Raw genomic sequence first — 25,759 nt, forward strand, 5'->3', positions numbered from 1 at the left:
CTTCCCCCACCCCCTCCCCAACCGCCAAATCCATTAGGAGCATTCATGATAACTATAAACTATTGTAGAGCATGTGATTTAGGGTATATTTGGTAAAACAGTCCTATTTAGCTTGTTTACAGTAGTAAATTACTTTCCTGAGTGTATTTATAGTAATCAGAACGTTATCTTAAACACTGGAGTGTACTGTAAACAACAATATTTACAGCAATAAAACATTAGAAATCCCTCTGATATTGTATTTACCATAATCAATCAGCTGATTTGGTTTTATATGTCTCCCATTCAAGTGAAGTGAGATATATAAACACTGGTTCTGATCTAGTTTATCCAACTTACATCTTGTACTCAGCACTATAATTGGGCTACCATGACCTTCACCTCCAAATCAAAGGTCAAGTAAGTGCAAATTTTTTAGTAACATTTTATTTTAGCTGTACCTTTTAAACTCAAAATTATACCTCATATCATGTACATTCAATAGAGCTGGTGATAATACAACAGACCCTACATTAGGGAGTTTACCGTAACTAGAATACCCCCTGAGTTTGACTCAGGTACATCCAGTGGAGCTGGTGATAATATGACAGAGCCTACATTGGGAGTTTACGGTAACTAGAATACCCCCTGATTTTGACTCAGGTACATCCAGTGGAGCTGGTGATAATATGACAGAGCCTACATTAGGGAGTTTACGGTAACTAGAATACTTCCTGATTTTGACTCATGCACAGCCAATGGAGCTGGTGATAATATAACAGACCCTACATTAGGGAGTTTACGGTAACTAGAATACCCCCTGAGTTTGACTCAGGTACATCCAGTGGAGCTGGTGATAATATGACAGAGCCTACATTGGGAGTTTACGGTAACTAGAATATAACCCCTGCCCCCTGATTTTGACTCGGGTACAGTCAATGGAGCTGGTGATAATATAACAGACCCTACATTAGGGAGTTTACGGCAACTAAAATACCCCCTGACTTTGACTCAGGTACAGCCAGTGGAGCTGGTAATAATATGACAGAGCCTACATTAGGGAGTTTACGGTAACTAGAATATAAACCCTGCCACCTGATTTTGACTCATGTAAAGCCAGTGGAGCTGGTAATAATATAACAGACCCTACATTAGGGAGTTTACGGTAACTAGAATACCCCCTGATTTTGACTCATGTACAGCCAATGGAGCTAACATGCCATATATATACCCACCATCCCAGATAATCATCCCCTAGAAACATTTTCCAACTGGAAGGAAATGAAACAGCCTGCATCATGTTTATGTTGTAAACAGCAGGCAACATGTACAATGTAAGTCTGGCATAATCACGACAGGAAAAAATTGGCGGAAATCATGAGCTGGATTGGAGGTGAAATCACGATCCATGTGTTGTCTGTGCAGTGTAGATGAATGGGATTGTTTTGAATGCAGGAGATAAAGTTTACAGGGCTGGCCTGGTGTACCAGTGCATGTAGGTATGAATCATTGTCTCCCCATGTTAGTGCTGGTGGTGATACGGGGAGGGGGGTACAGTTATCACAGAGGAGGTGGTTACCCCCTCATTCCCTACCTGAGGGGAGCCATCTCGGGGTACAGTTTTAACCAGTGATTTTCTTCATGTAATGAATCCTGTTTCATGAAACACACTAGTACTTCTCTCTGTGAATCATTGCCATGGGAACCCCTGTTGCTGAGGTTGGGGTTAAAACTTTTTATTCTGTGTATCCCAGCTGTATATAACTGTACCTGTGTTTTCCTGTATAATCTTCCTTTTCAGGCTGAGGTTAATTTATGCCTTATAAAGGATGACAGTTAATTAAGAATGATCTCTAACATCTTGTAAAGACCGAGGTTGAGGAACGAGATCTGAAATAGTTTCTGGCTCGGAGTAAGAATTACAATTCCATGAGTTATCATTAAAACTTAAGTTCTTGACAAAAGATATTGTGTATATAACTTTCTGTAGTTTCTAAGAATTACAAGACTGGTTAAAAATAGTATATGATGCTTTGCATAAATGAATATGAATGGTTTTCTAAAATATTAAAATTGTTGTTTTGAAATATACTGCCAAAGTCTTGATTAGCACTTTGGTATTGTACCCAGTCAAATGTAGTGTAAAAACACTCAGAAATAGACATTTAACAGAACTTATCTAAACCATACAATGTATGCTGCACATTCTGAAGAAGCTGTTGTTGTGTTGTATTACTGATTTGATGTACAAAGTACACAAGATTAAGATTATACAGGCAAAGTAGCAGTGTACACATTGCAGCAGTAATTACTACCGATGGTAACCTTGCTTAACTCATCCACCCCTGAAATTTCATGATGGACTGTTCCAACCTTTGAATTGGAAGAGTTCAAATGTCTTCAGGGGTGAATGAGTTAAGTATGAAAACTATCACGTTTAAGGGTGAACGAACGGCCTGTCGAATCTAGCACCTGTGATACAAGGATGACTGGTTTAAAATGGGATTTTTAAAACTTTTCTCCACAGAACAAGATGCATGGCAGATCTATACTATTAGTTATGTAGTTTAAAAAAATGTAGAGGTTAAATTCAGCACTTTGTAAGAGTGTATTAAAAGTCTCAAAGTACGAAAACATTAGGATATACAAATCCACACCAAGTTATGTGTTGAAGTTAGAATGGTAGTTGATTCTCATATTTTAATTAGGAGTGCTGCAGTATTTGACTTGTCTGAGGTTGAGTTAAGTGTGGTATTTGATTTGCCAGAGATGGAGGTAACCAGATGTGTAAAAGCATTGATCTGGAAAACGTCATTGCTTTTCAGATTATTTGAATAAGGATTAATGAGATGCCAATACATGTTAATTAACGTCATGCTAACCTGCTACCCATCAACAGTATGGTGATATGTACTTTTCCTTTCTTCGCTAATTTTCCCCACCATTATTAAAATGTGCTCTTTGTTATATTTTCCAGAGTGCGGATGAGAAGCTGAGAAGCCTCGGGCACCACAAACAGCACGGCAGTACCAAACCCGGTGCCACAAGTGGTGTCACTGGTCATCCCAACCTGCCTGTCCAACTACGGCCAGTGGTCACTGAAACACCATTCCTACAGCAGTGCAACCAGACGCCCCCAACCCAGGCCCAAAGCTCCTTGACTCCGGGGTCTGGCCCTGCCCCTCCCAGGCCACCCCCACCCACACAGCTAACTCTAAAATCTACAACTCAGGATCTCAATGACCCTGACATGTCTGACCGACGCATTCAGCGTGCCGGTCGGAGGGACCAGGGGACAGTCGCAGCTCCTCCTGGGCGACAGGAATCGACCTCAGTTCAGGAGTCAAGGTCAGCAGCTATTAAACGAAGGTCACGCAGTGAGGGACCAGCTGGGCGTCTCAAACCCAGGAACTCCATGGACGAAAAGAAAATGCATGAAGTGAGGGAACGAAGCAGTAAATCTGGACAGTTCCGTACAAAACAAATGACGAGACATTCAATGTACACAGAGCCTCTTTCTGATGATGGATTTCCAGATGTTCATGGAAGTTCATCAAGTGCTACAGATTCTGATCAGGAAAGAAAAACGTGGGTTAAAAATCCTTTAATGGTGAAAAAAGTGCGGAAAAATGATAAACGAAAATCATTGAACACAACTGTGGAACTAGGTGGGAAAGAAAACCGGACTAATCAAAGTGAGCTTACACGGATTACGAGTCGGTCTCCGCAGGTTTCTAATAGGGAAGCAGTCCAATACCAGGACAAGTCGGGTAACAATGGTGGTCAGAAAGCCAAGTATCAAAAGCTGGAGGAGATGCGTAAGAAACGTGTCGATATCTTAGTAACTTCTGATGAGGAGCTGAATTCTCCAGAGTTGAGAATATCTCGTCTCAGACAAAGGGCATTACAAGGATCAAAACTTGCAACCAAGTTCCCGGACCGTCTCGAGGATCTTGATACCCAACACATTTCTGCAATACAAGCGGTGAGTACACTGACTTGAAACAGTAATAGACCACAGTCTGACAGAGAAACTACAAATGTCTGCTACTTTGCTGCATTTTCTGTGAAAGTGTTTTAAAGGTTTTAAAGTATAAAATTTTAGTACAAGTCATTGGTTTCCATTGTATTTATACATCTGTCTGTTTGTCCATTATTCTTTGTCTTTTTGTCTGTCTGTTAGTCCATTGTCCATTGTCATTATATTTACAATGTACAAATTAAATGTATCACTGAAGTTGTGAATTATCCGTTGACTTTATATGTCCGTCTGTTCATTATTCATTGTCTTTTTGCTTCTGTCGGTTCATATATCATCCATTATCTTTCTACATCTGTTTTTTTTCTGTCCATAAGTCGTTGTTTTGAAAAGTTGTCTGTCTGTCTATTATTGTAAACATACTCATTTTAGCACACTCAAATTTAAGTCCATTATCAAACTTTGACAGACTAGCACATTATTAATTTGGCATACCCACAGAATATGCAAAAGAAAACTATACAGAAAGTTTAATTGGTGCTATCAGCATTTCACTCAATATCTAAAGCACACAAGGTGCTAATACATGTATAAGACTGCTGTTAGAATATACAAGTCTACAGTGTTCATGGTCTATATGTTTGTCTTTTATCATTGCCTGTGTATTCATAGAATCTCTGAAATTGTCCGTTATCCATTTTATTTATAAATCTGTTTGTCAACTTTCCATTGTCTATGTAACTATTCCCTGTATATGTTATCTGTATGGTCATTTTGATGAGTGGTACATGTTACATTGGAGTTTTAGTCTTACAGTTTAGAAATGTATGGAATATCTTCGATACAAAACTTCAATTGAAGCATTAATCTTAACATGTCATCTTGTAAAACAAAAGACTGATATCATTTGAGTGCCTTATAGGAGTGATATCATGTTTTTATTTTCTAAAATTCAAGACAAGTTCGAAATATTTAAATAATATAAAAGTGTCCTGTAGTTTCAAAACAGCAACTTCAGGTGTTGAGCATAACTAATTATAGAATACATTATGTGTCTGATGTATGTTTGACACCACTTCAGTAAACTGTCAATTACCTGCAGTGCTCAAGATATACATTTTTCAAATATTGATGACAAATTTTAGATCTTTTGGAAATAGTTAAACAATAAACATATTTGCAAGTATATAAAGTAGCAAAATTAACAGAAACAGATATACATCACTAGTATCCCTAAGCTCTAGATAATAGTTTGCTTCTGGTTTTGCCTCTTAACCCTTTCAACCCTATGTAACTTTAGTAGACTCTACCATGTATTGATCTGGATGAGTCCATTATAGTCTACGGTGGTGAAAGGGTTAAAAGCTTAGGGTTTGTAGGGTTACACCGAACAGGACCTTGACTTTAAAAGTGCCTGTCTGAAATTGGCTCAAAACTTAGGAACTACTATAACAAATTAGCGTCAGTTGGGAAACCAGAATCACACAATTTATGTTTTAGCCTTGGCAAAATACAAAAAGGTATTTGTATTTGTGATTGATTTTCTTGCAAATTGATCCATTACTATTTAGTCAAATCTGCTATCGACGATTACGCAGGGAAAATCCAAAAACCAATAGACATGTGGTCTGTTTAGACAGGTGGTTAGAATGTATCTACAGACTACCGGTAAAGCAGGCTGGTTTAACTTGTTATTGACAGGTCGATGGCAGTTTTGTTTATAGCTATAGATACGTCATATTTTAAACAGGTTCATCTAGATACTAGATAACTAACTAGGTTTTCTTTGAGATGGGTTTAACTAACTAGGTTTTTCGTTGAGATGTGTATAACTAACTAGGTTTTCTTTGAGATGGGTTTAACTAACTAGGTTTTCTTTGAGATGGGTATAATTAACAAGGTTTTCTTTGAGATGGGTTTAACTAACTAGGTTTTCTTTGAGATGTGTATAACTAACTAGGTTTTCTTTGAGATGTGTATAACTAACTAGGTTTTCTTTGAGATGGGTTTAACTAACTAGGTTTTCTTTGAGATGGGTATAACTAACTAGGTTTTCTTTGAGATGGGTTTAACTAACTAGGTTTTCTTTGAGATGGGTATAACTAACTATGTTTTCTTTGAGATGTGTATAACTAACTAGGTTTTCTTTGAGATGGGTATAACTAACTAGGTTTTCTTTGAGATGGGTATTACTAACTAGGTTTTCTTTGAGATGTGTATAACTAGCTAGGTTTTCTTTGAGATGGGTTTAACTAACTAGGTTTTCTTTAAGATGGGTGTAACTAACTAGGTTTTCTTTGATATGGGTATAACTAACTAGGTTTTCTTTGAGATGGGTGTATTGTAGCTATGGACAGATGGTCTTTCAAGTAGGCTTTAAAAGCTTCAAACTGATGGCATCAAAGACTGGTTTGAATGTATACTGCTACAGACAGGTAATATCAGTGTGAGCTATAGGTAGGAGGTATAAGATCAGGTTTACCTGTAGCTATAGACAGTTAATCTCTAGATCAGGTTTACCTGTAGCTATAGACAGTTAATCTCTAGAGCAGGTTTACCTGTAGCTATAGACAGTTGATCTCTAGAGCAGGTTTGAGTGTAGCTATGGACAATTATAGACAGGTGGTCTATAAGGCAGGTTGACTAACTATATACAGGTGGTATTTGAGGCAGGTTGACTAGCTATAGACAGGTGGTATTTGAGGCAGGTTGACTGTAGCTATAGACAGGTGGTGTTTGAGGCAGGTTGACTGTAGATATGGACAGTGAGTCTCTAAGGCAGACTTGACTAGTTATAGACAGGGAGTCTCTAAGGCAGGTATTACTGTAGTTATAGACAGTGAGTCTCTAAGGCAGGGTTTACTGTAGTTATAGACAGGGAGTCTCTAAGGCAGGTATGACTGTAGGTATAGACAGGGAGTCTCTAAGGCAGGTATGACTGTAGTTATCGACAGGGAGTCTCTAAGGCAGGGTTGACTTTTGTTATAGACAGTGAGTTTTAAGGCAGGTATTACCGGAGTTATAGACAGGGAGTCTCTAAGGCAGGTATGACTGTAGATATAGACAGGGAGTCTCTAAGGCAGGGATGACTGTAGATATAGACAGTGAGTCTCTAAGGCAGGTATGACTCTAGATATGGACAGCGAGTCTCTAAGGCAGGTATGACTGTAGTTATAGACAGTGAGTCTCTAAGGCATGTTTGACTGTTGTTATAGACAGGGGGTCTCTAAGGCAGGTTTGACTGTAGTTATAGACAGCGAGTCTCTAGGGAGTCTCTAAGGCAGGTTTGACTGTAGTTCTAGACAGTGAGTCTCTAAGGCAGGTATGACTCTAGATATGGACAGCGAGTCTCTAAGGCAGGTATGACTGTAGTTATAGCCAGGGAGTCTCTAAGGCAGGTTTGACTGTTGTTATAGACGGGGAGTCTCTAAGGCAGGTATGACTGTAGTTATAGACAATGAGTCTCTAAGGCAGGTTTGACTGTAGTTCTAGACAGTGAGTCTCTAAGGCAGGTATGACTCTAGATATGGACAGCGAGTCTCTAAGGCAGGTATGACTGTAGTTATCGACAGGGAGTCTCTAAGGCAGGGTTGACTGTTGTTTTAGACAGTGAGTTTTAAGGCAGGTATTACCGGAGTTATAGACAGGGAGTCTCTAAGGCAGGTATTACTGTAGTTATAGACAGTGAGTCTCTAAGGCATGTTTGACTGTTGTTATAGACAGGGGGTCTCTAAGGCAGGTTTGACTGTAGTTATAGATAGTGAGTCTCTAAGGCAGGTTTGACTGTAGATATAGACAGGGAGTCTCTAAGGCAGGTATGACTGTAGGTATAGACAGGGAGTCTCTAAGGCAGGTATGACTGTAGGTATAGACAGGGAGTCTCTAAGGCAGGTATGACTGTAGATATAGACAGGGAGTCTCTAAGGCAGGTATTACTGTAGTTATAGACAGTGAGTCTCTAAGGCATGTTTGACTGTTGTTATAGACAGGTGGTCTCTAAGGCAGGTTTGACTGTAGTTATAGATAGTGAGTCTCTAAGGCAGGTTTGACTGTAGGTATAGACAGTGAGTCTCTAAGGCAGGTTTTACTGTAGTTATAGACAGGGAGTCTCTAAGGCAGGGATGACTGTAGTTATAGACAGGGGGCCTCTCAGGTAGGTTTGACTGTAGTTATAGACAGCGAGTCTCTAGGGAGTCTCTAAGGCAGGTTTGACTGTAGGTATAGACAGTGAGTCTCTAAGGCAGGTTTTACTGTAGTTATAGACAGGGAGTCTCTAAGGCAGGTTTTACTGTAGTTATAGACAGGGAGTCTCTAAGGCAGGGTTGACTGTAGTTATAGACAGTGAGTCTCTAAGGCATGTATGACTGTAGTTATAGACAGGGGGCCTCTCAGGTAGGTTTGACTGTAGTTATAGACAGCGAGTCTCTAAGGCAGGTATGACTGTAGTTATAGACAGCGAGTCTCTAAGGCAGGGTTGACTGTTGTTATAGACAGGGAGTCTCTAAGGCAGGGTTGACTGTTGTTATAGACAGTGAGTTTTAAGGCAGGTATTACTGTAGATATAGACAGGGAGTCTCTAAGGCAGGTTTGACTGTTGTTATAGACAGGGAGTCTCTAAGGCAGGTATGACTGGAGATATGGACAGTAAGTCTCTAGGGCAGACTTGACTAGTTATAGACAGGGAGTCTCCAAGGCAGGTATGACTGTAGATATGGACAGTGAGTCTCTAAGGCAGGTATGACTGTAGATATAGACAGGGAGTCTCTAAGGCAGGTATGACTCTAGATATGGACAGCGATTCTCTAAGGCAGGTATGACTGTAGTTATAGACAGGCGGCCTCTCAGGTAGGTTTGACTGTAGTTATAGACAGCGAGTCTCTAAGGCAGGGTTGACTGTTGTTATAGACAGTGAGTCTCTAAGGCAGGTATTACTGTAGATATAGACAGTGAGTCTCTAAGGCAGGTATGACTCTAGATATGGACAGCGAGTCTCTAAGGCAGGTATGACTGTAGTTATAGACAGGGAGTCTCTAAGGCAGGTTTGACTGTTGTTATAGACAGGGAGTCTCTAAGGCAGGTATGACTGTAGATATGGACAGTAAGTCTCTAGGGCAGACTTGACTAGTTATAGACAGGGAGTCTCCAAGGCAGGTATGACTGTAGATATGGACAGTGAGTCTCTAAGGCATGTTTGACTGTTGTTATAGACAGGTGGTCTCTAAGGCAGGGTTGACTGTAGTTATAGACAGTTGGTTTCTGGGGCAGGTATGACTGTTGTTATAGACAGGGGGTCTCTAAGGCAGGTTTGACTGTAGTTATAGACAGGGAGTCTCTAAGGCAGGGTTGACTGTAGTTATAGACAGATGGTATCTAAGGCAGGTCTAACTGTAGTTATAGACAGGTGGTCTCTAAGGCAGGTTTGACTGTAGTTATAGACAGTTGGTTTCTGGGGCAGGTATGACTGTTGTTATAGACAGGTGGTCTCTAAGGCAGGTTTGACGGTAGTTATAGACAGCGGATCTCTAAAGCAGACTTGACTGTAGTTATAGACAGCGAGTCTCTAAGGCAGACTTGACCGTAGTTATAGACAGCGAGTCTCTAAGTCAGATTTGACTGTTGTTATAGACAGGGAGTCTCTAAGGCAGGTTTGACTGTTGTTATAGACAGATGGTCTCTGGGGTAGCTACTAGGGTAGATTAACGTATACTGTGTGTATATGTTTGAGGACAGGCAGGTTGTTTTATTATATCAAATGTTGGTCTCCAAAGCAAGTTTGGCTCTATAGACAAGTGGTCTTCGAGGCTTTACTGCGTATGTCTAAAAACCATATTTAAGCTTGTCTATGGTATCAACAACTTCGACATACAGATGTTTTGCTGTTTTCCAAAATAGTATGACTAGATAGTATCGGTTATTTTCCCTTCAATGAGTTACGTATGTAATGCATATGCTCTCTCATAAAAGTCCAAACTATTGTAACTTACAAACGTATTTATTTGTAATTGTAGATGACTAAAATCACCACCCCGGTCACAAATACCCAGAGACTACTACAGGAACCAGCAGAAAATGGATCGTCATCATCAGAGCAAATCACGCTTAGACCAATCGGACCAGGGCAGACGAATTTGAATTATGATAGTTACCGTCAAATGGAAATAGAAAACAATAGAGCCAACACTCGATTTGATGGGTCAAGAAATAGCAATAATATCAATCTGAAAGAGAGTTACCACGGATACGTCCACCCTGGTCGTGAAGGGCAAATTCCAATTCAAGGTCAAGGACGTGTAGTTCAGGGACAGGGATACAAGAAAATCCCCAAACAAGATAGTGATTTCATGGGCGGAAATATGATTCAGAAAAAGGAGGAATTTCCAAAAGTTTCTCTGCAACGAAGTGAATCTTATGGATCAGGTGACACAGGTGGTAAACGATATAGAGAGCTCCCACAAGGAGGAGTTACTCGCTACTCCACGACAATCAATCAGTTCAGTTCAAACACTCCACCAAAATCAGAATGGATGAGTAAAAAAGATGAAGTGGGAAGCGACAATGAAATGAGTTTTAGGGATCTTGATTCAAATCGACCAATGGTTTTGAAGAAAGCCATTGACAGGGTGGATAATAAAAGGAAGTCCAACAGTGATGACGATTCTCTGGACGAACTTATTGAATCAAACATTCAGTATTTGGAGAGTGAGATTGAGAGTGGACGGTTACAGATGCCTCCGTCGTCTTCTGTGCAAAACCAACAAACGTTCAAGGAAGCAACAAAGAAAATGGGTGCCGAGGAATTCACCAAAAAAGCTTCATCTTTGGAAAATGTGTCGCGTCCTACAGTTTTAAGTTCATCTTTTCAAAATGAAGTGAAATTAAGACTTCAAATTCCGTCCGCGACCAGCTCCCCTCGACCTGTGATACGATCTGTAAAGCCTCCTGTTGCCAGTGACGGCAGCGGGAGTTGTTCTAGTCTCAGTCAATATGATGCTTTGTCAAATACGCCTTCTGGATCAACCTCGCCATCACCTTCACGTAGCGTCTATACACATGTATTCCAGAACACTGTACCTAAGATTGAACGCCGCCACCAGTCTGCGGCACACAGTCCATATCTACAGAGGAGACCAACCGATCTCACAGACATGGAAGATTTGTCAAAGTCAGACAGTCAGTTACATTCGGCTGAGTTTCCATCAGGTTATGCTCCACAGTATCTGGGTCTACAGCAAGGGAATGTGGGCCATGCTTCATCGGCCCTGACACAGTATGACAATTGTGAGAAGACTCACGATATACTCAAAAGTCTCTCAGTGCCGGCTATAGAACAAGGCATGTTCTCAGATGTGGAATACGACATAGAAGTTTCAGAAAGGGTTAAAAAATGGGAAAAATACATGAAAAAGAAAAAGCCTACAGATGACTCCAAAGCACCATTGTCATTGACGACGATTTTAGAATCAGAGGGAGGTATTCCAGACGCTTGGTTACAAGAGGCCATGATGATGCAAGAAATAGATCACCTTCAAGATAGGTCTGCATCATTACCCCAAAAGATTCAGCCTCCTCCAAGTAGAGCTGTTTCGTCTGTCACTGTCACAGTGACTAAGTCGACGTCTCACATAGCTCCATCTCCTAACCCTAAACCTCAGTTTCTGCAGCAGAAACAGCAGCAACGACATACGCAATTGCAACAGCAATTTCAACAACAACAACAACAATTACAGCAGCAACAACAGAAACAAATGCAGTACGAGCAACAAAAACAACTACAAATTCAACAGCAACAACAGCTTCAACAACAACAATACGAACAACAGAAACAATTACAAATTCAACAGCAACAACAGCTGCAACAACAACAGTATGAACAACAGAAACAACAACAGCTTCAACAGCAACAGTATGAACAACATAAACAACAACAGCTTCAACAGCAGCAGTATGAACAACTAAAACAACAACAAATGCTGCAGCAACAACAGCAATACCAGTACCAGCAACAAGAATATGCTCCTGCTCCAGCTTTTGATGACCCAAAAGTTTTGTCTGCAGAAACTAATTCTCATCGAATTTTTCGTTTGGTGAAGGATCCAGGAAGCACAACAATAACTCGATCCAGTGACAACTCTGTCACGTATGCCCAGAACCCTAACGCTTTCAATAGTAAGACGTACGCTCCACCAAAATCAAATTCTCAAAGGGATGAGACTAAGAAGGCACGACGAGCCGTATCTGAGGAACAGCTTGAAAAAGATAAATCTGATACAAATGTGAATTCAAACTTGGCGTGGCCACCTCGTAGGAATAAGTCCTTCTCTGAAGAACAGAAACAGGCACGACTGTCGAAGTATGAGGAGGAGTTGACAGAACTTCAAGAGTTAAAACAGGACAGTGTGAAGGATCTTCGAAAGCGGTTTGATTCTGATGCAAGTGGAAACGAGGGCACAGACACGTACGAGGAAGCCCTTTCGGCCTCGCGTACCCCAGTGGTTCAGAGGAAACAATTTATACGTCAAGTTGAACAGGTTGTGGCTGATAAAAAAATGCTGGAAGAAAACATTGTCACTAAAGTTGATCGTCAAGAGCCCAAACGGCCAAGTGATTTACAGAACATTACTCCAAAATTGTCCGATGACGTTAAAGAGAAAGAAGTCTGGTCACCACATCTTGAGAGCTCTAAGGGTCTTGTTAGTATAGAGCGTGTCAAAGCTAGGACCCTCCAGACAATCCCTTTCTCAGAGGACCCATTCTGGAAACAGATCGAAGAAATGACCAGCTTTGACCAACTCATGAAGTCTGGGGAGGTTATGGATGTTGCTGAAGTGTTGCGACCAGTAGAATCTATAGCTTATATTAAACAGAACCCGGATGATGAGATGTCATGCACATCATATTCACAAGTGGTAAAAACGGCTAGTACAGCCGTCTATAGCCAGGCGCCTAACTCCACCAGTCTACCCATAACCGCCACACAAGCAAAGTCATTCAGTACACCGGAGATTCAGCCGCTAAAGCTTGGGGCTGCTCCTGTCATAAAGAGCAGTGTCGCAGCTTTAGACGAAGTACTGGAGGACATACGGACATCACTTAAACGTAAACCAGTCCCGACGTATGGCACAACAAGATCCGCTCCTGTAGAGAAAGAGTCGCCATTTTTCTCTCCCTTGCGATCACCAGTATTGCAACCAGTTCAGCAAATCCCTGTAGCAAATATACCCGGATATCAACCAGTAGCTATGACCAGTATAGCACGAACGGTAATTCAAACTCAACAGCCAATGACAGCTGGCGTTCAGAGCATCGCTCATAGTGTACCTACCTACCAGTCGCAGCGGATGGCTGAGCTACAAAACCAGTTTGGTATCGCTAAACAAACGGCTCAAGCAGCCACGGTAATGTTGCAACAACAGCAGCAACAACAACAGCCGGCTACACAAGCAATGCACTTCATTCCAGAGTATTCAGCGGATCCCTATATCGTCAATGGCAACTACCAGCTGGACCCCATGATCTTGAAGGAGAAATTGCTTGACACTGGGTTAGCGGAACTCTCTGACAGTGGAGGTTCATTTAAGGGGAAAGGAAGTGCTAGCGGTAGAGTATCTTTAACGCCTACAACTGTCATAACACAAACACGACCAAGTGGCGAGGCGGAAAAGCAAGTATTACAGACCGTGGAGGATTTAAAGAATTTGGCGAGAGATGTGGAGCACAGATTGAGTCAGATACGTAACAGGATTGAGTGTAGCGATGGGAATAGACTGGACTCTATACTAAGTGCCTTGAGAAACTTTGCTCCTACTGTTGAACCTGCAGTGGTGCACCAACCAACCGTTCAACTAACAAGTGAATATCACTCAAGGAAAACAAAACTTCAGGAGGCGCTATCAGAACTTGACAAAATCTACAAGAATTTAAATGCCATTGAACAGCCTAGGTGTGTTACTACTACGGTCACCACGGAGACAAAGGGTAACACAATGCCACGTCAGTCCAGTACACATGTTGAGTATCGGCCGCAGATTAAAAAGAGGAACAAATCTGATTCGGATTTCACAACAAATTACTCGGCGGAATCAATAGCGGAGGTAGAAAGGGAAACACAAAGAGAGTTTGAGGACATAACCCAGGCTTTTCAACATTTACTCGCTGAGGTGGATCGTGAAACTGACAATGAATTAACTGAACCTTCAACCCCTACCCCAAAGGACCCACAGACACATGCACAGGAGATAGAGGCCACGATTGAATCCTTCCTCCAGGAATATAGGGATTCGGGAAAAGGCTCTGGAGGAGAAAGTGCAACTTTTAATAGAGCAATTGAAGGACTGGCTGCTAAAGAGGTTGGTATTCCGAACAGATGTAGAGACATTCAAAAGTCAGAGGTGTTCACTACTTCCTCGGGGCCTTTCTCGGTTCTCGTTGGTATCAATGGACAAGGGAAGAAAAATGGCAAGAGTAGTACGAAACCCAAGCCCAAACCCCCGTCATCAGCTCTTGTTAGAAGTAGTCCTCCACAGCCCGCGTGGCATAACAACCCCGTGCACTCAGTGTCGGCACAAACAAACACAGAAAACCAAGATCACAGTGTTGAAATCATGGAGTCAGACGTGAATTTGGACGAGGTGTTTAAGGCAGCACTAGAGGAGATGTCGGACGACTCCAGTGAACAAAGTGTTGAGAACATCAAAATGGTAGCGAGACGAGGAAAGCGCCACATGACACACAGGAAATCTATGCCAGCTGAAATGTTAAAGAGGAGTATCGAAACCAAGACTATTGAGACACAGACAGAAACTGCTATCATAGAACCAAAGAAGGACAAAATTAAGTCAAGAAAGCTTGAACTCATGCGCGAGGATTCGATCTCAAGTGAGAGTTCTATAGACGCAAGGGGACCTCAGAGGAAGAAGATTGCGAGGAATATTGCCATGATGATGGAAATTTTCAGTTCGAGTGAGGATGAACGTCGAAGGACTTTGACGCATTCTCACAGCGCACCGGACTTGCGAGAATTGTTTGATGGAGACCGGATATTTTCACGACAGAATAGTACTAACATGCCAGTGAAAATTCAGACTCCAAAAATGGTCAAACAGCGTTACGAAGCTAGAGCAAAAAAGAAGGCTGCACAGTTTTACACTCGAGAAACAAGTATGGAGGAAAAGGGGGATGAATTTGCATGGACTTCAGCTACGTCTGACGACGGGTCCCAAATATCGCAGGGTTCAAAACCTCCACTGCATCCAAAACGAAAACAAAAATCAACAAGTCCGGATCGCTCCATCTTGGATGGAAAATCCGGAAGCCGGAAAGGATCATCCAATGATGGTGATAGTCTGAGGTCAGAGGTCGTGCTTCGTAAAAAGAAAAGGCGCACGAGCTCTACAAATTCGCAAGATGAACAAGAACGACCACATAGCTTTCATGAACTAGTTGCTATGTTTGAAACAAACCCAGATCGTTTAAGGAGGTTGACAAATTCTCTGAGAAGATGTGCCTCCGCCGATATGGTGTATATGGAAACGGTAATGAGGAAGTCGTACCACTCCGAGCCCGATCTTAGAGACAATGCATCCGCTGACTTTCAAAGTGCTAAACTGTTCCTTGAAATCCAAGTCAAATCATGAAAACTCAGATAATCCTCATCTATTAGCCACCTATAACTCCACTTGATTCACCTTCTATATGAAATCCTACAGGGCTTAATTGAAAACAAAAGGATAAAATATGTTTTCTTTGTAATAAGAACATATCTTGTTTATCTTTGATGTAAGTATATTGCAGTCAACCATGATGCTGTTAACAATGTTAATTTACAGAAAACATTGAAAGTTGTGCTACAAACTGATTTACATTCACAGTGGTATTAACACGAAAAATATACCTGGACGTAATACAAATCAAATCTGAACATTACTGTTTAAGGCTGAATTTCTTATATCATATAACAGGTGTCATTTGTCATAGTTAGACTTCATTCAGTTAATACGTATTTTACAACAACAGCAGGTTATCTGGTAAGGTGCCCTTCTGCACTGTGGTGACTTCAGAAACTGTGTTATCGCTAGATTATCGGTAAATGAATTGTTATGATTTAAAAGCTTAAAATAAATTAAATATTGAAATGTTTGTCAGCAAAAAAACGCATATGATTAACATGTATTATATATTAAAAATGTTAATCCAGTATTGCCATAGGACTTAGTTCAATAATTACTTAATGACATTTTAAGAATAAAGGCAATATTTCTTATATCTTATCAAAGTGAAGTTTAAAAAATATATGAATCATTTAGAAATGAAATATTCTCACAAGGTACCTCAGCCTTATCTCTTTCTGCCTGAGTTTTTTTAATTGGCCGAAGATATAAAAATAATGGTTATATATCTACCAAACTCTATGACAATCGTGACAATTTTACGTTAACTTTCCTTTCCTCAGTAGTAACATACCAACCTGCTTTTTAAAGATTGGGATAGCATTTTTGTGAACAAACTGACAAAAGTTTCCTAGTCAAGTAGGATATATTCTCAAATAGGTGGATATTGTGCCAAACATAACTACACGTAAAACCGTCTTGCTGGTCAAAATGGTCTTAGAACGAACACTTGTTACTAAAGTGTCGTGTTTTTTTACGATGACGTGCCAAACGTTTTAGTTTGTATATCAGCATTAATCCATGTTTAATCATAACTTAAACAATATCTCATTATTATGCTTGAAACTATGTATTGCTTGATATAAATAAATAGCAATATTTTTCTTCTTGATTTATTTTGTAAGCATTGTAGCATATTACATGATTATTAAGCGTGAATATTTACACACATTACGCCAAAAAAACCCATTAAAAATCCTTTTGATTTGTTTTATACTGGTACATACAAAGAAAGAAGGTAAAAATCAACGTTCATTCGGGGCCAAAAGCATATCAAAATTATCGTTTAATTATTTAGATGTGCAAGGGTTTTTTTGTAAACACGTTTCTGTTGTGGACGTTCGGTCTTCCTTCTTGCTCGAGATACATGCGCTTTAGAGATGCAACAAAAGTGGTCTCCCTATATATACGACCGTGAAGAAATCTGTCCCATCTCTGTTTTCAGTATATTTTAACGGATTGCTTTATAGGTATTGTAATAGTAATAACGACAGTATGGTCCAATATAGGAATTGGATCTTAATATTGTGTGTATTATGACCTGAAGTACAGTCGAATCTGCATGTGAGACCACCGCTATTAAACAATCCCCTCTCTAAAGAGGTCACTATATTTTCATCCTCGAGACTCCATTCTAACACAGAAGTAGAAGCGGCAGTGCTTTTTCGCTATTGCTTCTCCACTTGTCCAAGTCTGTGTTATGTATAAGAGTGGCTTATCCGTGTAAATAGTATTTATTAGTTGTACAGACATTTGATGATAAAGAATGTTTGTTTGAGGCGCGACAGAAGATGACAATACATTGTGCAATATGTTAGAAAGTGCAATAGAGGTATACTACAGACAAAAGTCGTTTTTTCAGTGTTTTCGTTACTTGTTTGGCACTATTAAGATTTTGTGAACATTTGAGTGCTTGGAAAGTAAGTTTTCTTCAAAACATTTGCTTTTTTAAATATATTGTTGCATTTTATATTTTATATTTAGCGTACAGCCGAACTGACTGATTTTACGTATGATCCAAACAGGCCACATAGTCTCCTTGTATACTTGTATGCTTTTTTAGGTACTTTGTTTATTTGCGATGAAGATATCTTTAAACTACACAATGATGCTGTGGATTTTTGTAACGTTCAAGTGACAGTCCATTTCATGTCTTAGTTGAGAGAATTGTTTTTCGAAGGATGTTTTTTTTCGTGATATTATTGGAAGTGTATGTGAATCTCGTCTGAAGGATCTGGATCGTGCCAAATGAAACTGCATTGTATTATATATGTCAATATGATTCTCCAGGAGTACTGTATACCACGGTGACCGCTATTGTCTTCAAACAATAATGGAGAGAACTTCTTACATCCGTGAGAGCAAATCATAGTCTGGCGATATTGAATATATAACAATAATTTATACGCATGTTTACCTGTATTTTGCAGTAATAGCTATGAAATTCATATTTCATTATGGACTTTCGCATATATATATGATACCAATTATGTATTAAAAATCAATACAAACAAATATTTAAACGAGTTGTTTTGGTGTTTATTAGCTTACAATGTACCTGAAGTGGCGTCCAGAGTCAACTTTGTTTAACGACGTCTTATATTAAGGTCAAGCGTAATACTTGGCCTGTATCTTTCTGAGGATGAGGGCAAATATTTGTTCAAAATAATTACCTTGACCCACTTTTAATGTAACAGGGGCCATATATAATTAAATTGTTGAAATCTTTTCAAACACTATCTTTTCAAGAACAACGATGTTCATATCGATGATATTTAGTATACAGCCAATCTGAATAAATACAGCTGTTCATTATCACGTACCGCATGAATAACCGTAGGTATTTTTATTAACATCTGATTTTAATGAGATTGGTATACAGCCTGTTGGGGTGAAGGCCCATACAGTTTGTTCAATTAAATGACCTTGACCCATATTAAAATATGTTAAAACAAACAGAGTAACCGCAAAAAGACACAATCTGTCTCGGCTTCAACACAGAAAGACAAAATACACCTCGGAGTAAAACACCTTGAATACAGCCAGACAGAAATAGGAACCGAGGAAACACAAAAAGACGGCAGTGCAGTAGAACAGGGATCCCTAGCCCCTCTGTGGTTTTACTATAAACAGTAACTTCCACTTAAAGTCTGTTTTTTACTTTATATTTTGTTTATTTCATCGTTTTTATTTCTTATAAAAGTCCTGCGAGGTATGGTTTTCTTTTCAGAAATAAATTAAACCAGTTTCCAATACTTATTTATAGTTTTCGGTGTGATACGCAAACAGCCGATCGAGACATAATTAAGCCACAGTAAGACATTTGAGACTGACACCACACTGAAATGTAAAAATGTGATGATACCACGGAATTAGATTCTTAGTCCGTGATGATACTGACTCTTCGGTCGAACATAGTTTTGACATGAAGCTAAACGAAAACATGGTTTCTGTAAGGTCTTTAAACATTTACCTCCAATTGCATGTATTTAACACCAGGCCAGATCCTGTCGTTAATGGAAACTTCTGAATGAGCCCGGAAGATTGAATATATTGAGTCGGATATGGATGTTATCGATGTGTAACTGAATTTGATCTTTTCGATATTGGCAAGTTTTTTTAGTTAATCATAGACAATAAACAGACTAAAATACTCAGGACAAACAAAAAGTTCTTTTTGAAACAAGATAATTTACATCAAACGAGAGAGTTTTCGTCAATATTTTCAGTCTGAAAAACAGTAACCCAACACTTCATGGATAATATAATAGAGGTTAAAGTGTTCGTAATATAAATATTGTATCACAAATAAATTAGAAATTATTCTTAAATTCTATATTATGCTGCATGAAAACTTTCTGTTGTATACATTTCAATCATACTTTCTAAAAGAGACACACATATATATAGATACATTTTCAATGCATACACTATGTAAGGTGTTCTATAATGTATACCGATAATTAGTTTCACTGTGTCTTGAGAAAGGAGCGGATCGCTCCGAAAATTTGACAACCTAAACTTGTCCACACTGTTGGAATTAATTCTTTGCCCCAGATAATTATTATATATATGCACCTTTCAAACAATATTTTTTATGATATTGTTATATTATTTTTTTATACGTTTGTGCCCATTTAATGCTCAAATAAAGTTTAAACGTGACTATTTCATAATGAAACAATTTGTTCACGGGTATAGGCTCACACCATTCATGACTGGTCACGACCCCTTCACTGTACACTTATAGACACAGACAAACGTGTGCTCCCCACAAGACCTTAGGGAGCTAGCTCTGTAGCCTTGCCCGGACAAAATTAATTGTCCCAGATAACACCAACATACAAAAATTGCACTGAATCTCGGCCTTAAAAAGGGTTACACTTCCAATATGTATTCAACGACGCACAAGCAAAATCACATGAGACAAGGGAAGCAACTCTTAGTATACAATGCATTGATGTTGAACGGTTAGCTTTCACACGGGAAAACAAAAACCGCCAATGACAAGAAAACAATTGAGAATTTTCATACCTATTATTATGTTAACAAAATTAAAATGAATATGATGAAAACACACTTAATTGCTTTTCAATAAATTGGCATTAAGTGCAAATTTTAATATAATGAAGATATTATTAAAGTGTACAAATGCTAAGATTGATTTTATTTGTTTGAGATTTGTTTCAAACTCATTGCAATTTTCCTCTGGTGTGAAATCAAAGTTCGCTGAACGCTTGATTGGCCTAAACATACTCGGTGTGGTAGGTCATATCTGATTGGAGACTTCTACTGTGGTAGGTCCTGTCTAATTGTTGACTTCTAATGTGGTAGGTCCTGTCTAATTGTTGACTCTACTGTGGTAGGTCCTGTCTAATTGGTGACTTCTAATGTGGTAGGTCCTGTCTAATTGTTGACTCTACTGTGGTAGGTCCTGTCTGATTGGTGACTTCTGCTGTGGAAGGTCCTGTCTAATTGTTGACTTCTATTGTGGTAGGTCCTGTCTGATTGGTGACTTCTACTGTGAAAGGTCCTGTCTAATTGGTGACTTCTATTGTGGTAGGTCCTGTCTAATTGGTGACTTCTATTGTGATAGGTCCTGTCTAATTGGTGGCTTCTACTGTGGTAGGTCCTGTTTGATTAGAGACCTCTACTGTGGTAGGTCCGGTCTGATTAGAGACTTCTACTGTGGTAGGTCCTGTCTGATTGGTGACTTCTACTGTGGTAGGTCAGATCGGATTAGAGACTTCTACTGTGGTAGGTCCTGTCTGATTAGAGACTTCTACTGTGGTAGGTCCTGTCTGATTAGAGGCTTCTACTGTGGTAGGTCCTGTCTGATTGGTTACTTCTAGTGTGGTAGGTCCCGTCTGATTGGTGACTTCTACTGTGGTAGGTCAGATCTGATTAGAGACTTCTACTGTGGTAGGTCCTGTCTGATTGGTGACTTCTACTGTGGTAGGTCCTGTCTGATTGGAGACTTCTACTGTGGTAGATCCTGTCTGATTGGTTACTTCTACTGTGGTAGGTCCTGTCTGATTGGTTACTTCTACTGTGGTAGGTCTGTCTGATTGGTGACTTCTACTGTTGTAGGTCATATCTGATTGGTGACTTCTACTGCGGTAGGTCCTGTCTGATTAGAGACTTCTACTGTGGTAGGTCCTGTCTGATTAGAGACTTCTACTGTGGTAGGTCTGTCTGATTGGTGACTTCTACTGTTGTAGGTCATATCTGATTGGTGACTTCTACTGCGGTAGGTCCTGTCTGATTGGTTACTTCTACTGAGGTAGGTCCTGTCTGATTAGAGACTTCTACTGTGGTAGGTCCTGTCTGATTGGTTACTTCTACTGTAGTATGTCCTGTCTGATAACTCTCCTATTGTAGGTCCTGTCTGATAACTCTACTGTAGTAAGTCCTGTCTGATAACTCTACTTTAGTAGGTCCTGTCTGATAACTCGACTGTAGTAGGTCCTGTCTGATAACTCTACTGTAGTAAGTCCTGGCTGATAACTCTACTGTAGTAAGTTCTGTCTGATAACTCTACTGTAGCAAGTCCTGTCTGATAACTCTACCGTAGTAGGTCCTGTCTGATAACTCGACTGTAGTAGGTCCTGTCTTATAACTCTACTGTAGTAAGTCCCGTCTGATAACTCTACTGTAGTAAGTGGTCCTGTCTAATTGTTGACTCTACTGTGGTAGGTCCTGTCTGATTAGAGACTTCTACTGTGGTAGGTCCTGTCTGATTAGAGGCTTCTACTGTGGTAGGGCCTGTCTGATTGGTTACTTCTCCTGTAGTATGTCCTGTCTGATACCTCTCCTATTGTAGGTCCTGTCTGATAACTCTACTTTAGTATGTCCTGTCTGATAACGCTCCTATTGTAGGTCCTGTCTGATAACTCGTCTGTAGTAGGTCCTGTCTGATACCTCTACTGTAGTAAGTCCTGTCCGATAACTCTACTGTAGTAAGTCCTGTCTGATAACTCTACTGTAGTAGGTCCTGTCTGGTACAGACTTCTACTGTCGTCACTTCTGATGAGATACGCCTTGCTTCAGTTGTGTTCAAATTAAAGAATCCTTTTTTGTACATATAAATTACTTCAAATGTAGAGTTTCTGTACTGGTTTTGCTGGTGAGACAGATTTCCTAATTTATTGATTTTAAAGGAGACATTTGATGACGAATTGTTGATTTTGTTTTTAATATATTTTTAAATAGATGTTAAGTTATAGTTTGGGTAATTCTAAATTGGGAGCAGTTCTATATTCCGTAGACTTATTACAGCTAACCCCACGCCAGTAACCGCTATCGACCGACCATTACCAGTACGGATAAAAAGTGAAAAAGGTGTATATAGAAAGGTGGCAGGCTGTTGGTACTGGCCGGAGTACGACTATAGCTATAGTTATAAAAGTGACGGACGGAAATCTAAAAATTGACACACCTAAATTTGATAGAGCTAATTAAAATCTCTAAATAGTGTAGAAATATTATTTGAGGTGTAAAATGGAAGGACATATTTTTTGCTTTAAGCTTTAATGATCCCATCCCCCTCAAAAAACGCATCATTTGGATGTTTAAAGTTTTCTTAAACGAGAGTTGTTTCCCTTTTTACATGTCTACTGAATCTCATACTATTTGAAAATGACAAAGCTTTTTGAATATTTTTCGAGTATCGAAGAAATTACTAATTCTCCATCAATACTGTCAGTGTAAGAAGATTGAAAGATATAGATGCCAGGATAATAAACAGTTTCTGACACAGGGTTGTTATGTATCAACTATACAGTAAGTCAAAACAACTATCACCTGGCAGGATATCAATAAAGTCCTATACAACTACCATAAAGAATTTATTGATACAACACAAAGAAACCGCATGGCCAAGGTAAAGCTTAAAACATAGCTGGGCGGGATTTTTTTTTACCATATAAAAAACAAAAGCCCTCGTGAAATATATCAATATGCGCAATACCCTCGAGCAATCTGAGACGTCAGATGATCACGTATGTATGGTATTGCTTATAATTCACCGGTAAAAATGTAATAAATCACGTTTTGTGACTAACACATTCTTGCCGATTAATGTGCCTTTTTCGTTAATACTTCTTGAAAATATAAATGTACAAGTTGTCACGCCCTTTGTGCACACGTGCAGATTTCCAGTCAATAGCTGATCGTTACATACGTCTGTATGTTCATTACAGTGACCATCTGTGTACAAGATGAAATTCCACGCATAATACATACATATTTGACCCATTTACAAGATTTCTAGTGCAATAAGACGGAGATTTAATGTCCCTGCATCATTTAAATGTGATTTGAGTGATCAGCTGTGTACATATTGGTTATATAATACCGTAATTCCCATGTCGGTAACACATGTGTACATGTATCTAGCTTACAAAACATGGCATTTCTGAAACTGGGACATGTAAAATGGGATTAACGCTATATATAGACTTGTGCAGATGTGAAAGTAATAGACACCGAATATACTTTTTTTATATAAAAATCCCATCAGAATAAAAATTACAGCAATATATATATATACATGTATTACAACATCTGGACAACTTCTATATATACGAAAACGACGAAGGATTAACAATTCAACATTTTGATACCAAGCAATGCTAAAGTTATTAAAATCATGAATATTTTATATTCAATCACAAAGGCAGATTATTAACCAAATTGATTATCGCGGCATTAGCGACTGTGACGTCATAAGTGACTCCGGCTGGTCCAGACATGATGAAAGGATCCCTTTAAACTTTCCCATTGTTATATCAAAATTAATGTCATGTACATATAACAAAACCATGAACGTTAAGGTTTTGTAAAATGTCGCTTCAAATCTGGACTGTTTTCCATTAACAAGATAAACAGCCAGTTGAAAGTAAGTTTTAGACTGTTTCAGGTTCTCAAGGCTTGCCCTGCTGGTTCAGGTTCTCAAGGCTTGCCCTGCTGGTTCAGGTTCTCAAGGCTTGCCCTGCTGGTTCAGGTTCTCAANCAATATGATTTACAGTATATGAATGCAGCTAAGTTGCATTCATACCAGCGTGGATGTTTAAGAATTATATTCCAAACATATACTTACATTCTAAATCTATAATTATTCGTGATATTATTATGATAACGCAATAATATTTGTGGTATTAAAGTGTATATAACGGCAGTGCAAAAGACAATCATAGAGCATCAACGATCCAACTGCGTTCATAGCCATATGAATCCCATTTCTTCTATAAGTGTTTATATTGGAACTTGACAGCGGAAATGTAAATATGTAATGCTCGTGTATAATAGAGTGCATGTATGTTATTGAATTAGGGGGCAAGCCAGTTAAACTGAAAGCCCGTGAATATGTGACGTATTTCTTACCATACATGATATAAACTTGTCTTACGACGGTCAACAAAAACTGAGAGGGTGGCGGGGAAGAGGCTGGGGTGACAGGGAAGGGGGATGGGTTAGGGGCAAGCCATTTAAACCGAAATCCTGTGAATAGGTAACGTATATCTTACTATGCATGATATAAACTTGTCTTACAACGGTCAGTAGAGGGAAGGTGGTAGTATAAAAATTGACTGTTTGACCTCTACATACCAGACAGATGTCGTCCCTTAAGCTCCTGAAAAATGTATCGATGGCATGTCGCGTGGTTGTACATGACGTGTCTCATCTAGTCGACTGCAGCTTTCCTATACCGACATTTTAAAATTTATTACCCATAAATATAAGTTATCGAATTTCCAATGGACACAGAAACTGTTTCAGGTCTGCTGGTCATTTTCTTGTATTTGACATTCAAATTGTGTCGTTTCCAAATCAGAGTTTGTTCGATAGCCACTGTTGTTCCAACCCTAAATACCGAATCGTTAAACGAAAATTATTTTATTAAATCAATGTCTATAAATTTGGAAAGGAAACATTTGTATTACTGGTCTTCGGGGTAAAAACATATAGTTTCAGTTATTGATGTCAATATTTGTGAATATATTACATTTGTACTTGCAAACTAGATAAAAAAAATCTGCGTTAATATGTTTTCAATCAGTGTTTGCACAGCCGAACCTGTTACCTTCCTCAGCCGCCAGTCGAACATATAAAAAAATATATATATGAAAATCGCGCTGATTGAAAAAGTAATTAAGGAAAAAAAACCCGTACCGATTCTATATTTTTATTATTTGCATACAGTTCGTGTATCTATGTCTTTTTTAGTTAATAGTAATTTATAGTTTATAGGCCTTCCGACTTGTCAGCACAAATAGATTATATCAAATATTGAAAAGATCTAACAATAAACCAGAAATATTATTGAAGAATGACATACATAAGAATTAATTTTATTTAATTTTGAAGCAGTAATGAGAAATCCCGCATGCTAGTTTAACTTCATTTAGTTCTAATCGAACGTAGGGTAACTAACTTTGACATAGGTCGTACTCCGTAATGGTATTGGGTTGTATTACTCCGTAATGGTATTGGGTTGTATTACTCCGTAATGGTATTGGGTTGTATTACTCCGTAATGGTATTGGGTTGTATTACTCCGTAATGGTATTGGGTTGTATTACTCTGTAATGGTATTGGGTTGTATTACTCCGTAATGGTATTTGGTTGTATTACTC

General features: G+C 39.1%; 1 protein-coding gene across 1 annotated transcript in view; it reads left to right on the plus strand.

The window, feature by feature from the left end:
- LOC110442886 overlaps positions 1 to 18,081 on the plus strand; it is a 27,540-nt gene extending 9,459 nt beyond the window's left edge. The window contains exons 2-3 of the mRNA XM_021486744.1: positions 2,957 to 3,964; positions 9,967 to 18,081. Of these exons, the coding sequence (XP_021342419.1) occupies positions 2,957 to 3,964; positions 9,967 to 15,591 (6,633 nt within the window). The 3' untranslated portion in view covers positions 15,592 to 18,081. The remainder of the gene's footprint in view (positions 1 to 2,956; positions 3,965 to 9,966) is intronic.
- The last annotated feature ends 7,678 nt before the right edge of the window (positions 18,082 to 25,759 follow it).

The sequence above is a fragment of the Mizuhopecten yessoensis genome, unplaced genomic scaffold, assembly GCF_002113885.1.
Source record: "Mizuhopecten yessoensis strain PY_sf001 unplaced genomic scaffold, ASM211388v2 scaffold716309, whole genome shotgun sequence".
NCBI classification, from domain to species: Eukaryota; Metazoa; Mollusca; class Bivalvia; order Pectinida; family Pectinidae; genus Mizuhopecten; species Mizuhopecten yessoensis.